General features: G+C 49.4%; 1 protein-coding gene across 1 annotated transcript; it reads right to left on the bottom strand.

The window, feature by feature from the left end:
• Positions 1 to 1,517: 1,517 nt before the first annotated feature.
• SYPL2 (synaptophysin like 2) lies at positions 1,518 to 15,776 on the bottom strand. Its single transcript, XM_045478553.1, has 6 exons — positions 15,424 to 15,776; positions 15,189 to 15,263; positions 8,475 to 8,599; positions 7,240 to 7,441; positions 5,655 to 5,846; positions 1,518 to 4,298 (listed from the first exon to the last, which is right to left on the bottom strand). The coding sequence occupies exons 1-6, from the start codon at positions 15,475 to 15,477 to the stop codon at positions 4,146 to 4,148; spliced, it is 801 nt and encodes a 266-aa protein (XP_045334509.1). The 5' UTR covers positions 15,478 to 15,776; the 3' UTR covers positions 1,518 to 4,145.
• Positions 15,777 to 16,610: the final 834 nt, after the last annotated feature.

The following is a 16,610-nucleotide window of genomic DNA, read 5'->3' as shown; positions in this document are numbered from 1 at the left end:
TGTTGCCTACCGTGCTTGCTGCAAAAGCCCCTGCAAAATGCACAAATGCGGGGGGCAAAGAGACCAAAGCCCCAGGACCTCCTCTCCTAACCCTTGTGCATACATTCTTTGTGCTACCAGCCCACTCTTCCAAGCTCACTGCATACACACCTTAGCCCCAAACCTCTCTCTGCCCAAGACGCCCCTCTAAGCCGTGTCTCCGCCAGCTGGCTGGCGCCCCTTCCCGGGCTGGCGGTCAAGAAGCGACTTCGCTCCCCAGTAGATCGAATAGGGTAGGTGCAGGGAGGTGGGCGCTGTGAATCAGAAGGGCAAGGGGAGGGAGTCTGTAGGATGCGCTGAAGGACACAAGGGTTGGGGGGGGGGGAGAGTCCTCGTCTACCGTGTTGTGCTTCATCTGTGGGAAACCCACGCTGCCCTGATGCAGGGCAGAGGGTTGGAGTGGCGTTGTCTGGGTTTGGAAGGACCTAGATGAGCTGATCAAGATCACCTGTCAGGATGACAGAAGGCTATCTCCGAGCCAGAGCCAGCCCCGGAACTGGGGTGGCCCCGAGGCTGCTGGTGTTTGCGGCATCTCTGCTGATCCTTCTCTCCTCCTGAGAACTGCGATCGATACCCTGTGCCGCCTCTTCCCAAACCCTGGCTGGACCCCGACTCCATCCATCACTTTGGCTTCTTTTTCTAATGAATATTTTCTCTGCTGGAAGGGCTGCTACCAGAGCCTCAGCATAGGGAGATTTCTCATCAGATCTGTCATTTTCCTTGCTATGGCCTGGAAAATACCTTAATCATCCTCTTTCTTCTTCTCAGCTGATAACATTTCTTCCCACCCTCACACAATCAAGAGACAAAAGCCTACCCCGCCGCATCACACCAGAAAAGAGATACTAGTTCTCTTTTCCCTCTTCAACTCCTCACACCTCACCCCATATTAATTTCTTAAGCTAAAGGGAAACCAAATTGGAGGCAAATAAGTCAAGGTCTGTGACCTCAAGACCTCAGACTTTCTTCTCATTTTCACCCAGGGAAGGTTTAAGTACCGCAAAGATAATCTCTGAGAGCAGAGATCCTTAACCTGAGAACGACAGATGATCCCTAGGGGGTCCAGGAACTTGGTGAAATTGAATGCAATATTGTGTCCAAGATATAGGGAATGCAAGGTAGCATGTCAGAAGGGGGATAGAGGTGCAAGTTTGTTCAGAAAGAACCTTTATAGTTAAGAGGGCAAGGCATATGGCCTTCACCTCCTGACAGGAAGCTTGTCTGGGTCACAGAGCAAATGGAAACAGTACTGTGGAAGCCACTATCTCTTGCCTTTTGAGTTTACTGTAAATCTGCTAATGAGCCTCAGTTACTTTGGACAAATTGGTGCCACCAAAAGAGAAAATGCAGATTCTATTGCTTGGAGTGCAGCGTGGAAAGGAGTGGAATGATGTTTTGGTGGAAATACTTATATCTGTCCGATAACTTAAAGTAATGGGAGAAGAGGGGGGGAAAAAATCTCTGGAAGGGTTCTAGGCTTGGCTCCTTCATGGCAAATGCTTTGAAGCACTGTTTATTCAAATGTGTAATAACAAGCACCAGAAAACAACATGCAACATTCTCCCCCCACCCCGATCTTCAATCCTGGAAGTAGGAGACCTATGACCATGATAGTGGGGAGAACTCAAGTTCAGAAAAAGTCCTTGGTGGGTACCCTGGCAGAGTCAGAATTTAGGAGGGCAAAGGGCAAATGCCCTGCCTGTTAGCCTCCTGCAGTCTGAAGAAACCAGACACGGTCTCCTACCTTAGGCCCTACTAGGCAAAGCAGTAGTGCCAGCCCTGATTAGAGGGGATGTGAGTCCTATGAGGACAGCTCTGCCCTCAGCACTTGGCTGGAAGTTATGAGGTGAAGTAGCCTTTCCTCTTAGGGCGGTCATGGAGAGGCCATAGACTAAATCAAGGCCCTTCTGGATGAGAACAAGCTAGGCTCTTGAGGAAGAGAAAGAGCCTTCTCTGCTCTAGGGAGAGTTCTGGGCTAGGAGTCCTTGGCAGGAGTGAATATCCACCCCACCCCCCTTCCCCTAGCTCAAGGGCCAGTTGCTAACTTCAGCCCCCAAATGAGAACACTTTATCCATCACATTTCAAATAAATTATAAATACATACACAGAATCCAAACAAAGTTCCAGTAGAAGCTGCTCACAGACCCTCACAGGGGCCAGTTTAGAGAAAAATGGTCACCTCTTTGTTCTCTGTGTCTCTGGAGCTGCAGGCAAAACTGTTCCCCCCTTTTCCTTGAGTAACCATGGGGACAGCTCAGGACAGAGAGAGGTTCAGACTTAGAAACACTCTCATCCCCATCTCCTCTCCTCTCTCCTCAAATCCCTCCCCCAAAATCTAAAAAGAAAAATAAAACAAAAAACCTAATTATTTCACTGAAGGATTCTGGAGCATTTGAGGATGTAAATCTCACACTCCCCCTGTCAAGTGGGGAAACTCTGACCCAAAGAAATGACGGGCCCCAAATCAAAGGTCCTGTCTTCTGGGTACCCCAGGAAAGTGCACATTACTGGGGATGGTGTTTAGGGAGGTGAGAAGGTGGGAGGGGATGACTCAGTCCTGAGGAGAAATTGGCACAGGGCACATTCACCTTTGGGATGATAAGTGGGCTAATTGGCACTGGATCAGAAAATGGCTGGATTCTTCCTTCTTCATCCTTCCCTGAGCAGCCCTATGGCCAGGGCAGACTGAAGTGCTTCGAGCTGGGTAGGAGATGGATGGCCCTTTCCCAGTCAGCATTGACTCTTAGGCCCTGGGGTCCAGAGAGGGACTGAAGGAGGTGTCAGAAAGAGGAGACATATCAAAGACAAATATGGAACTGGGTCCCGAAGTGAAGAAGCACCAATAGCATTGGCCTGCCCTGGACTGGGGGTTTGGGTGGGGAGGGATAGAGCCTGGGAGAAATGAGGAAGCAGGGGAGGAACAGAGGGCAAACCGAGAGGGTGTGTCCTTTTGTAAAGGTGAGATAGGGGAGTATGAAAGAGGGGCCACAGAAGGAGTTGGGGGTTTGGGGGGAAATGAGCAGAGAATGAGGAAGAAATAGGCCCATCCATCCATGTCCTGGGGCTCTGGGGCAACTTAGCCTCATGGTGGTCCTCTGGGCCCTTCCAAAGCCCCTATATGGCCCCATAGGAATGAAAGGAAAGCCTGGACAGACATGGAAAAGGATCTTGAATGCCTCAGACCCAAGAGATTGGGGAAGGGAGATGGACAGAGAGGTTGGAGGCAGAGAGGGCTAAAAGGGAGTTGCTCCTAGACCCCTCATCTAGTGTCCCCTGTGTGAGACTAAGCCCAAGAAGGAGGACAGGGAAGAAGGTCAGGGGTTTCTAAGGCAAGTACGAGTTTACTATTGGTGGAAGGTGCACCAGCCTGGAGGGGTGGGAGGGCTAAGGGAATAGAAGAAACTGCTTCCCCAGCAAGTTTCCTGGCTTCAGTTTCTTGAAGTTGCAACCCAGTTGCAATATATCTGCTCCCCATTGAGTCTGGGCCTCATCAGGAGCCCCTACAGGGCTGTCTTCTAGACTAGTTGGCCTCCTGGGTTCCCACATGGTAGGCTCTGTGGGCAAGCAGATGCCAGAGGAAAAAGTGAGAAGCATACCGGGCTCAGGCTGACTGGAGATCAGGGCAGACACAAGGCTTAGATAACAACCATTGAAGAGGGGTCACTAAACCACTGGTGGGCCCTTCATGCAAGGGACCAGGAAGAAGGCTGCCAGCCAATTTCCCCTCCCCCCACTTTTATTGAAGCTGACAGGTTGATAGAAGTGGCTGCTAGGAACCAGTCTCCTGCCCCCAACCCTCTCCTGCAATGGGAGGCTGTAAGTGTACGAGGAAGACCCCAAGCAAAATGTTGGGGTCCAGGCCGTAGACAAGAAGCACTGAGCTCCTGCCATCCGAGGCTCCAGCAAGAGGAGAGATAGGAAGCCACTGGTAGGGCTGCTGGGGTTTCTGACAGCTGATGCCTGCCCATCCATCGACGACGTCTCAAAGCTCAAAGCCCAGAATGATGGAGGAGGGGAGTTGGAGAAGGAGGAAGAGGGAGGTCCTGGAAGCTGGAGGTGGTTGAAGAGGTGCTGTCCTGTTCAGGAGTAGCCAGGTGGGAGCTGCTTACTGCTTCTCCACCGCTCCCTGCTCAGCTGCGCTCTCCTGGCTGGGGCCCTGGCCCTGGTCCTGGTCCTGGCCCTGCCCATGCCACGGGGTCTCCTTGAACACAAACCAACAGTTCCCGGCCCACAGGAAGAAGTTGATAAAGCCGAAGAGCTGCAAAGACATCAGGGAAGTTTGTGAGAATAGTAAGGGGGGAACTGTGGGAACAGGGAGGAGGAGTTCCTATGAGGGGTGAAGGAAGAGGCACAGGGGGCTCAGAAGACTAAAACACAGAGAACTGGAGATACAGGCAGGGTTCAATGCTGATACCCACTAAGGGGATCTCTGGCAAAAGTCCCTAACTGTCCACAACATGCACCCAGGTTGTAGCTTGGTTGCTAGGAGAGTCTGGCCCCTGGAGTGAAGCATCATGCAAAGCAGAGCAAGGAGCAGGGGCTCTGGTGGTGCTTTCCAAAGCACTGTTAGGAGTGCCTTTTTCAAGGGTGGGTGTGACCAGAGCTGTCCAAGGTGCTCCTTTCTTAAGACCAGGGACCCAGCCCAGGCTATATTAAACTATTTATTCAAAAATACTTAAAAACCTATCAGCAGGAAGTATTGGGGTGGGGGAGGTGAACTGATATCAAAGCAATTAGCGTCGAAATGCATTAAAAATCAGATGGTTTGATGGATGAAGGGAGGCGGGTAGATGTGTGATAAAGCAAGTCTAGTAAAATGTTAATGGTGCAGTTTAGGCGATGAGTGTGTGGGTGTTCATTGTAAAATTCTTTCAACTTTGATGTGTGAAAATTTTTACAATAAAATGTTGGGGGCTAAAACTGATCAGAAGGGTTCCAGCAAGTTCTAGAAGGCTCCCTGGTGTGCCAGCGATTAAACCCTTTAGTTGCTGGGCCTTGAAGAGTTCCAGGCCATTTTCAGGGCAGGGCTAAGGTGACGGGGCATTTGAAAAGCTTCAGGCCTCAGCTATCTACCAACTGATATGGAAAGATTTCCCCATTCTAACAACTGGGATGGCCAAACATGTGCATACCTGCCGGACTCACACCTGCCCCAAACCCCTTTCCAGTCTAGAGGCCTAAGTGACAGTGAACCCCTTCTCACTCACTCTGGGTCTGCTCCCAGCCATGAACCCAGCCACAGCCTGTGCTCTCCTTCATATGCTCGCATGTGCACACATACACACACAAACACATATTGTAAAGGAGGAGTGGGAAGCAGTCACAAAGGGCATGCCTGGATGCGGGGAGAAGGGAAATGGGAAGACAGAGTACAGAAGGAGGAAAGAACAGGAGGCTAAATGGCTCTTGGGTTCCCCCCAAACCAAAATGTCTTCTCAGGGTCAGCCAGGGACCAGCAGCCATCCTTAGGTGCTAGGGTCACCGGCTCCAGTTGTAAGGGATGCCAGCTGGAGAGACACCCTATCTTTTTGTCCCGGAACCTGCTAGCCGGGACAGGCCTGGGCATCTGGGATAGCACTGCCTCCCCTGCCCCTTCAGTGGCCACAGGTCTCACCACAGAGATGTTGGCCAGTCCCATGGAGGGTGTGGCCCCAGCGCTGCACACTGCTTCCTCTCCATGGCACACAGACATGGCTGCGGTCAGGCTGGATGGCCGTGTGGCCCCCTTGATGTCTGTCAAGCCCTTGCCCCAGGCCGCTGCAGCTACCAGCCAGAAGAAGGTGAAGGAGACAGTCACGCAGAAGTCCTGAAAGGAGCAGAGGGACAAGAAATACACTCAGAAAGACCCCCGTGATTACTTCTTTTCCTCTTGCCAGAATGCATTGGGATCCTGGGGTCCCAGGACAGCCACCTCTTCCTATCCTACCCAATACTTAGAACCTCTGAGAGCCCAGATCATCTTTTTTTTTTTTTTCAACGTTTATTTATTTTTGGGACAGAGAGAGACAGAGCATGAACGGGGGAGGGGCAGAGAGAGAGGGAGACACAGAATCAGAAACAGGCTCCAGGCTCAGAGCCATCAGCCCAGAGCCCGACGTGGGGCTCGAACTCACGGACCGCGAGATCGTGACCTGGCTGAAGTCGGACGCTTAACCGACTGTGCCACCCAGGCGCCCCGAGCCCAGATCATCTTAAGGAATCTGTTCAATGCCACCAAAGGAACCTGCTACCCAGGGCCACCCCTCCCCATGCCCTCAGAACTGAGGTCAGGCAACAATGTATCAAGGCACCTGCTGGTCAATGTTACCCCCACATCCAAGTGGCCTAAACTCCCCACTCTCCCCTTCAAGCTTTTCCTCTGGTCACCATTGTTCAGCTACAACTGGTGTCAGAGTGAGAGCAGACTGCAAGAGACAAATGGGGTCCCCTGAAGCACCCCTTCCACCTTGCATGCCTGGGATAGGGAGACAGTAAAGGGGGAATAATATTAATGATAGCCAACACTTACTGAAGCTAACTATATACCAGATATTTTACATGCATTTTCACTTCATCTCCCCCAAACACTATGAAATAGGTATTATTTTTTTTATGTTTCTTTTTTTTTTTTTTGAGAGAGAGAGAGAGAGAGAGAGAGAGAGAGAAAGAAAGAAAGACAGAACACAAGTGGGGAAGGGGCAGAGAGAGAGGGAAACACAGTATCTGAAGCAGGCTCCAGGTTCAGAGTCATCAGCACAGAGGCTGACCCAGGGCTGGAACCCACAAACTGTGACCTCATGACCTGAGCCGAAGTGGGACACTTAACACCCCATGAGCCACCCAAGCGCCACCGAGATGGGTATTATTTTATCCCCATTTTATATTGAGGAAACTGAGGTTTATAGAGGATAAATGGCTTGTCCAAGAGCACAGAGCCAGTAAGGGACCGCCCTGGAATTTGAACCCAGGCAGCCCAACTCCAGAGCCCACTTCTTGATGCTGTTATGCCTCCTGTGAGCACAGCAAGTGACAGAAAGTTGGTAGAGGCAGAGTCATCGGAGCTGTGGGAACCACAGAACCCGAAGGGATCAACAAGGAAGAGCTGGCAGGGAGATTCAGGAGCTTCCACATATGGGTGTCCTCCCCTCTCACTCTGACATCAGTCTCAGAAAGCACATCTCTCAGTTTCTCCACCCCACTTCTGGCCTCTGCTTACTCACCACCAGGGGGAAACGCTTGTTCTCTGCATAGAGGTTGTGGAAGCGCAGGTAGACAACTAGTGCAGCCATGGTGTAGAAGAAGGAAAAGATGCCCAGGGTCACAAAGAACTCAGCGGGAGCAGAGAAATCCCCCATCAGGTGCATAGTCTTGGAGGTGGAGTCATCGTCGCAGAGGGGCATCTCATACTGGACCCGGTTCAACCTGCAGGTGGCAGGGGATGCCATCCTAAGCTCGGGGCAATCCTCTTCCTGTGGGGGCAGAGGACTGTACCTGCCCTAGGGGTAGTCCTGTGCTCATTCTCACCCTGGGACTCCTACAGAGCCAAGAAAGGGGGTGTGTGGGGAGGAATGCTTCTGGAGGGAACCCTGCAGTCAAGACAGGAATCTCCCTGGAATTCTGGTCAAACTCTACCTCCCGTTCAGCCACTACCCCACACTCGTCTACTTTGCCCAGATATGGTGACCGTGTAGTTCCAAGGATCTCCAGGGCCCTTCAGGTCACTACCACATTTTGCCCCTGGGAAAGGGGCACACAGGCCCACAGTGGCCAGGTTAGTTTGGACTTTCCCATTCCCAGGCCTCAGTCAGGCCCCCCAAATGAGACTATATGGGATAAAATAAGGAGAGAAAAACAAACACCCTGCAATATACAAGAGATAGTTAATCATTGGTACTAAAAATTTCTGGAAAGACAAGTCCTATTCCCAGTTCTCCTCTGAACAGTTGGGACTCCCCTCCCTAAGCTCCCAAGTAGCCCAGAAAGAGTATTCTTTTCTGCCTCCTGGTCAAGGTGCACATCCTTGTACTCTAGTGGTACCAGGTGAGCACCCCATGTCAACTCTTTAGGATCTTAGTACTAACAAGTTCCCTAACCTTCAAGGCAGGGAGGAGGTTGCTGAAGGTCAGAAGGACCTGCCCAACTAGCTGAGACTCCTATAAGCCTCCATCCCCAATTGCATGGGTTTTTTTCTGTAGGAACTATGTTATACCTGCTATTGGTTATCTATGGACTGGAACATTATTATGACAATGATCGATCTGAGGTTCCCCGATATTTTTCTATGGTTAGTCTGAAATTCCTAAAGGGTGGAAAGGACCCAAGTCCTGTAGTTCTATTTGAACCTGGAGTGGCACTCAACAAAAGGCCTTTAAGTTTCTGGAGAAGGAAGAGACCAAGCAGGTCCTGCCAAATAAGCGAGAGAGGCTGTGTGGGGTCAGAATCAATTCCTGCTCACCTGAAGGGATAGCCGAACAAAACAATGATGGAGCTCACATCCTTGGCTTCGTTGTTGCAGCGAACTGTTGCTCCTGTCTCCCCGCTGTAGGAGCCGCAGGACCCGAAGGCGAAAATAGCAAAGAGCTGAGGGAGAGGGAAGCCCCTTTGAGAGTCGGAAGGTATATCTCATCAGAACCACCTTCTGACTCTTAACAGGTGCAGATACGGTGGAGGGGACCAGGATTTCCTTTAATCAACTCCCTCCTGGGTAGGGACCCGTGGCTTCCATTGGTCTTCCAGCCTCAGGATGCTGTGTTCACTGCATCTGAGTCCTGGACCAAACAGTCAAATGAATGAGGTTGATTTTGAGTGGTGTCTGGGGGGAAGATAGAGAGAAAGAAGAAATGGACAGTTTCCACATCTCCCCATTGGATGTGACAGTGGAGAATATAGGTAGCCTCCTTAAGATGATAAGCAACACAATTTAGGCTTTTGGAAACTTCTAGGATAAAGGTGGACTTGAATTCCACCCCCCCCCCCACAAGGGAGAGGCACCCTAGAAATAGATTCCTCTGTGATGAGATCAGGCATGCTTTGGGATTCTTTCCATTTCTCCTTTGAAGCTGTCATTGAATCTTGTGGTTACCTTGTTGCTAACTTCCAGGGGCTCCCAGCCTCACTGGAGGTATAGCGAGAAGTGGCAACTTCCCCTTCCACCAAGCCTTCAGAGGGGCCAAGCGGGGAAGAGCTATGCTCCTCTTCCTCCAAAGGTACTTTTCCTTGCAGCAACAATGCTGGCTGCGTCCATGCTGACAGTCCTGGCCCACGCCCAGAGCAAAGTACCTTCCACTTGCCTTATCAGCCTCCACTGTTCCCCCTGCAGTGTTTCCCCTTGTTATCTGTTGATGCTGCCATTGCTCAGTGTTAAGAACCAGAAGCATTTCAGGTCACTTGAATTGTTTTCCTCTCCACCTTTCATCACATTTTACTAAACCTCCTGTCTTGAGTGAAATGAAATTTCCTCAACCTATGATTTTCTAATTTCTTTCTGGGGAAACACACTGGTTAGAAAAGGAGGTGAGAAACTGGAATCACTTATCCTCCCACATCATCTGTTCAGGCCCCGTTTCCTGTGCACTTACCTTATACGGGCTTGTATATGATGTAATCATTCTTATTAAGCACAGAGCTTATTCTGTTAATGATCATTTTCTGTATGTTTCTCCATATCTTGGACATTAAGCACCTAGAAGACAGCTCATCTACATCCCAGGCTTGCACCCAGAGTTTAGAATAAAGTTATGTGCACGTGATTTTGCTAACTCTTGATAGCGTTATGGAGTTTTGAAAAGAGACCTGGATTAGGGGTTTGGAAATCTGGATTCTAGTCCTGGCCCTGTCACTGATGAGCTGGGTGACCTTTAATAAGTAACTCTGTTCTCGGAGTCTCCGTTTTCCCGTCTGTTAAACAAGGGGTTTGGAGCAGGCAATCGAGAAGCCTTTCTCCCACTGGATGGGGGTAATACTATCAGCATGCTCTTGGCCGGGCTTGCTGGCAGCTGTGCTCTGCCCCTCGGCGGTGTCCGGTGCCACTGCCCCGCCTTGCATTGCCTGCCCTGGCAGATCTTCTCCATGCTGGAGCCATTGACCCATCTCTAAAGGTCACAATGAGCACCTCTGTTTCCAGGAGGTTTAGTTCAGACAACTGAGAATTGTCTCCATTGTAAAAAAAAAAAAACATCCAGGAAAGGAGACAGTATAACTCTCTCCAATGCCTGAATAGCCTCCTCATCTGGCTTAATTTACAGAGACTGCCGTAGAGCCCTGTTTGCTTATCTTGACAGAGCTGAAGAGAATTTGCCCAAAGCCTCTGCATCATTACCCTTTATATACTCCAAGCCTCCTCACTGGCATAACAATGATGCTTCTCTAGCTCTTCCTCATAGGAATTCTCTAACTTTTGTCAGCTCTATGAGCCTCTTGCAAGTAGCTTCTGGTGCTCAGAACTGGACACACAATTTAGAGCATCACATTCTAAGAAGGGCAGCATAGTTTTACCCAATAAAGTCCCCTAAGAAAATAGGTATTCCTAACTTGGGGCAACGGATGGTGAGTTATGGAGCCTTCTCTTCACTAGCACTTCCTTGACAGGCACTCCTGAACATCTACAGAAAGATGACACTTATGGAGCACCTACTGTGTACTGGCACTATCATTTAGTAGTGAATAAAAGAGAAAAATCTCTGTCTTCATGGAGCCTGTACTCTAGAGCTGCACTATCCACAATGCTACGTAGCCACTAGCCAAGTGTGGCTATTTACATTCAACTTCATTAAAATTTAAAACAATTAAAAATTCACAGTGACGCAGTCACATTTAGCCACATTTCAGGTGCCACATTTCAATAGCCACACGTGACTAGCAGGTTACCATATTGGACAACACAGATAATAGAACTTTTTCGTCACTGCCCAAAGTTCTGCTATGTCTGGATGATCACCTTGAGGTTCTGAAAATCCTGAATCCTGCTCTCTGATTTCTCAGAGAGTGAAATATACCATGAATATAGCACTAGCTGCATCCTCTTCTGTTCTGATTCTTTGAAAGTCAGGAATCCCTAAACACCTTACATAGCTCTTTATCAACCAGAATATATAATTAAATCTGAACATCACACAGTCACGAGATGACAAATCGCATAAAGTTTGTTATGTAAGTGGACAATGGGAAAAATCTGAGGGGAACTTCATAGATTCACAGGACGGCAGAGCAAAAAAGATCTTAGAGCTTATCAAGCCCCATGGTCTCATTTCACAGAGGTAGAAACTAAAGTCCCAAAAGATTAAGTGACTCTCCCAGGGTCACATTTAGCCATTGTGAGGGCCAGCCTTAGAATTCACATCTCTTGATTCCCTGTCCAGTGCTCTTTCTACTTAATCAACAAACAGTTATTAAGCGTTATTGTGCCAAGTGCTGGAAACACAAAGATGAGTAAGACCCGGTACCTTCTTTTAAGAGTGTACATCCGGAAAAAGAAAAAAAAAAAAAGTGTCATGCTCAAACAAATAAATAAAATAAAATTCTGCATCATAAAATTATTGAGGCTAAAAAAGGGGATCTCTCCTATGTTCAGGGAGGATTGTAAGGAGGCAGGGAGTAGCTCTGCACCTGGCATGCAGGAGCAGAGAAAGACACCCTGCCCGAGCCCATTCCACCTTTCTGTACCAGATTTGCTTTCTTCCTTAAATGTACCAGGTGACTGAACCACTGGGAAGAGCGGGAAAGAACTGAAACCATCCGTGTCACCAAGCATAAGGGTTTCTGAGTTGAGCAAACTGCTCAAAAAGAACAGGAGCCAAGGAGAGAGAGAGAGACAGAGAGGAGAGAGACAGAGACAGAGAGAGAGAGTCCCTGAGACAGGGAAGGGGTGGATCTCTGAAGTTCCGATGCCAACCTTCCACCTTCCTCCTCTTGGACCTGTGTTGCTAGGGACAGAGATGGCCCTATATTGCTCTCCACACCCTCCTCCTCCTGCCTCTGTATCTCTTTGGGAAAGATGTCAAAATAACCTTGCCAGTTAGGTGCTGACTTACTTGATGGTGATGATCCTTTGTCAGCCTTGGGGACACTACCATCCCTAGTTAGTGCAGAGCACAAGACAAGATCTCCCCTCCAATCTTACCCCTACAGTCATCTTATTGGTTTGATGGACTCTAATAGTATTCATTCTCATTTCCCCACACCAACTGAAATAGTTTATTTTCATTATAGAGACCCCAGAGCCAAGTAAGTGGCTTTGGCACCTCAAATTATTGATCAGGGGTACAGTTAATAATGATATGACTTATTATGGGAACATTGACAGAGTAATCCAGGAGGTTCCTTTGTGCCTTACCCTCAAAGTGAGGATCTGGCAGTGATATTTGAATAATCCAACCAAAGGACAAGTCTAGCTGAGAGTATGCATAAAGAGGAGATTTGGGGACAGGGGAGGTTTGGGAACAGGAGGAAAGGGAACCAACACTTGCTGAATATCTCCTGGACTGTCTGGGCTGAATGCTTGGATGCTTTACAGAAATTACCTCTTATAATCCTCCCAGTGAACCCATGAGATGGATCTTACCCTCATTTACAGATAAGAAACCGAGGCCCACAAAGATTTTGTTACTTACCCTAGGTACCTCAGATTCTATGGCTAGAAAGCAGAGGGCGCTGCATTTAAACCAAAGCCCATTGACCTAAAAATCTGCCTTTTTCCTTTTTTAAAGGAAACCAGTTCTTTAATACTTGGTCTATACCTGTGTTATTTTGCTAGCTTTCTGTAGACTTAGTGAGACTCCAGAACTGGGAATTGAAGTGAGATTAATTTCTGAATTAAAAAAAAAAGCCAAGCTCTAAGCCAAGCTCCTGAATAATAAAAGACTAACATTGCTTTCTTCTTACTAAGATTCCAGCAAAATTGCTTTTTGATAACAATGACAACAAGTTTTCAAGTATCATTACGATAAACGCAAGATCCGTGTTTTCTTTTTCTTTTTCGTTTTTTTCCTTTTCCAGTCAGGGTCATTTGATCCCCTCCAATAAGGAAATGAGTGAAAATCCCAAATGACATTTTCACTGTCATTTCTGGTGCTGGTTCCTGTGTACTTTTATATTAGCTCATCCTGCAGAGACTCAGGCAAGTGAAACTCACGCTCTGAATTCAGGCTGCTAGGATGGCAGTAAAGCAAATCATGTCTCCCTTTGATGCTGCCCTTCGAATGAAGGCTGAGTTCAGAGTCTAGCCCTGGGCCCCTGGATTTAGCATTATGAGAGAAAGGCATCACCCCTCTCTAAGAAGCTGAGGATCATAAAAGTCAAACGGTTCTTAACTCTTAGGGATCAGTGCTGACCCTGGGAGGAGACTGGATCATTTTCCTAGGCATTGTTTTGTGCAGCCTTTACAGAAATGTGGGTATTGGAGAAGGAGGGCATTGAGAAAAGGATAGAAGGATTGAAGAGGGAAGCTTTACAGAATCCCCCCATGAAGGATGATTCCATGGTCTAATAACCTCATTGTTTCCCTCATCCCTTGACAGTCTTTCTCAAATTTCCCTTAGATCCATTTGTCTAGTTTAATGATAAAATTGTACTCTTATATTTCAGGTTCTGCTCCTCATAATGGTTCCCTAGTTCTGGATGGCAGTCACATGGAGGCTTAATAACATTCTTATACGGCCACCACTGGTACTCAAGTGGTGGGTCAGAACAGGGAAGTGGGGGAGGTGAAAGAGCTCAGTCAGCAGTCCATCCAACTGCTCTTGAGGCAGTAGGGAGAGTGGAAAGTCCCCATCAGATCCCAGAGTTTGCACTTGGGAGCTCCTTGCCTGGCCTGTAGCCCCAGTCAAGGTCTCAGATATCCACAGATAACCCCAAATGCACTATTGCCCCTGAATTCCAGATCTGATGATTCTCATCCAAACGATGATTCAGGCAGGACTCAGTGACACAGTGCTAACTCCTGTCTCCAGTGAGTTAAAAGCCCTTTAGAACTCAATCATCCTCAGTATTAACAGTAACTTATTCCCTAGCTGAATTCTGTGCTGAAAGCACATTAATTAAGTTATTCACACACCATTTGGTGTGTGGACTGTCTAACTTAAATCTCTTCAGTTATAGTGCACTAAATGCTCCCAACTAGTTTTCATGATTTGAAAGAATGACTGCACCTGTCCACATTCCTAAATTATACTCAGGAGGCCTTGGGCACTTATAAGGACAGAGAACATACCAATATCTCAAAGCACCAGTGAGGCAAGGAGATGGTATTTGCCCTGGACAGTTACAGAGGAAACTGAGGCCATGGGCAAGTGATTTCTTCAAGGTCACAGGGTGAGTCTAATGAAGGACAATATTCTAGCATACCAACCATTTAGAGCAGAAGGGGACCCTCGGGATGGTGTGATCAACATTTAACTAATGTTGAAAACTGAGGTCCAAAGAAGTGACTTGCCCTAGGTCACATAGCTGGAAAAGGCAGGACCACATCTGAAACCCAGAGCCCCAGCTTCCCAGCTCAATGTTTTATCTTATTCTACAAGCCACATTTTGGCCATAGTGTGATTTTTATTGTCTTGATATTTTTTCTTTTATTTAATCCTAGAGCCATAGGCTTCATTCATTCATTCATTCATTCATTCATTCATTCATTCACTCTCTTACTCAGTTACAGGAACCCAGATTACTTTAGTGATCTCAGCAGGACAACCGCCAGCCAGACAGGACCCTGTCTCCCGAGTCAACCTTCAGGATCAGTCAGGTCCTGGTGGGTTTGGAGGCCGGACGGTTTCCCTCGCCCGCCTCATTCCCTCCTCTGCCCTCCGTGGATTTCCTTCTCCTCCTTGTCCTCCCTCCCCCCTCCTGCCACCGAAGAGTGGTATGTGCAGGATCAGAGTTCTGGAAAGGTTACACCCGGGTCCTCTCGCTCGGGTGAAATGTGAGCGCCCTGGGCAAGGGCGCCTTGCACATAGAAGGACCGAATCCCGGACTCCAAATGCCTTGCTCCTCACCCTCCTGCCATCAAGTGCTGGAGAAGCACCCCGGCCGCCCCTCCCCCGCCCACCTGTCGCCGCCCCCCACCCTTCCGCCAGGGCCGGCCGCAGCACCTCCCCGCCCCCCACTCCGGCCACATTGCTTCGGGTCAGCGTCACAGTCCAGGCTCCCGAAATAGCCCGCGGCTGGAGCATCGACTCACCCACTGGAGAACTTTGATGAAGCCCAGAGGCTCCTCCAGCCGCCTCCAGCGCATGCCCACCAGCAGACGGTCCACCTGCGGACACGGGGCCGACGAGGGGTCAGGGCGGTGGGGGGCCCAGGAAAGCGCCGGTTTTCCTCCCACTCCCACTCGGGAGAGGGGACGGAATAAGGGTCCGGCCCAACCCTGAGGTGGAGAAGGGGTGGTAAGACAGCCTCGGGCGCGCGGGGAGTACCTGCTGGCGCGGTGACTTGTCCGCTGCGCGACTGGGGCCCTCCGTCGAAGACATGCTGGCGCAGCGGGTCCGGGGCGCAGCGCGGGGGCTCGGCTCCCTGGCCGGGAGGCTGTGGGCACCGCGGTCGGGCCGGCGACTGCTGGCCGGAGGCGGGGGCAGCGAGCGGTGCGGGAGCGCGGACGGCCGTCGGCGGCCCGGGCTCCAGGCTGGCGGGGCGGGTCGCGGGGGCGCTGCAGCTCGCGCTCGCGGAGGCCGGGACCGAGGCTCAGCCCCTCCGGCTGCAGAAAGCCCTCGAGTCCGATTCAAACTTCTGTCAAACTCGGGAGCGCACTTGGCAGCCGAGTCACGTGGCGTGCGCTCGCGAACCCTCCTCCCGCCCCCTCTGCTCCCTGTCGACCGGCAGGGCGCCTTAAAGGGACCTGTGGCTTCCGCGGGCAGTTTGGCCGCGAGGGGGCTCAAGTTCGTTGCCAGAAGCCTCCAGGGCCAGTCCCAAGCCGTACACGACAGCCGCTGCAACTCATGGCCAAAGTCGGAACTAGCCTGGCGCTCTGGAACGCACGGGTTCTTGTTTTATCTTTTCTTATTTGCGTGGATTTGGAGCCGCTCTGCGCCGTTTTTCTCTTCTTCCACACCACAATACCTAGAACCGACAGGATTTTCATCAAGCATTATCAGTGTTGAGATAAGCTTCTAAACCTTAAGGTTAACAAACTGCTTGCTTTCAAAATCTCCAAGAGCCACTACAAGAGGGAATGGGCAACAGAACAGAAATTGCTCACTTTTTATTGTCTCGTTACGCTATTGTTTAATTTTTTAACAACAAAAGGTATTCATATATTAATGACTTAAGTTATTAATCATTAAAAAGTATAAACTCGATCTCCTTTAAAATGGAGAGTGAAAATAGTCTTTGAGGAATAGGGAACTTAGAGAATAATTTGCATTGAAAAGTTGACATTGTTGCATTATGATTGACCTTCAATCGGTGCCTAATTTTCAAAAAGTGTTAGGAGCCCCAAGTGAGCAATCATGAATATTACAGTGTAAGTAGTGTAAGTGTAAGTAGTGAAAGGTTAAGTGATTTGTCCAAGGTCACTGAGTGAGCCATGGGGCGGCAGCCAGGTGGAAAGAACCGGCCTGTTCTTCTGAAGAATTGACTTGTAAATATGGATCCCCCTCGTCACAAA

The sequence above is a fragment of the Leopardus geoffroyi genome, chromosome C1, assembly GCF_018350155.1.
Source record: "Leopardus geoffroyi isolate Oge1 chromosome C1, O.geoffroyi_Oge1_pat1.0, whole genome shotgun sequence".
Taxonomy (NCBI): domain Eukaryota; kingdom Metazoa; phylum Chordata; class Mammalia; order Carnivora; family Felidae; genus Leopardus; species Leopardus geoffroyi.
The sequence above is the reverse complement of the archived record's forward strand: the minus strand, read 5'-3'. Positions and strand labels throughout refer to the sequence as shown.

Bases quoted from the DNA above. Each gene is read 5' to 3' on its own strand.
- SYPL2 (XM_045478553.1), bottom strand. From the start codon at position 15,477: ATGTCTTCGACGGAGGGCCCCAGTCGCGCAGCGGACAAGTCACCGCGC. The intron at 5,847-7,239 runs GTGAGTAAGCAG...TGCTCCTTTCAG, and splicing joins ACAAGCGTTTCCCCCTGGTG to GACTTCTGCGTGACTGTCTC. The intron at 4,299-5,654 runs GTGAGACCTGTG...ATGTCTTTGCAG, and splicing joins GACTGGCCAACATCTCTGTG to CTCTTCGGCTTTATCAACTT.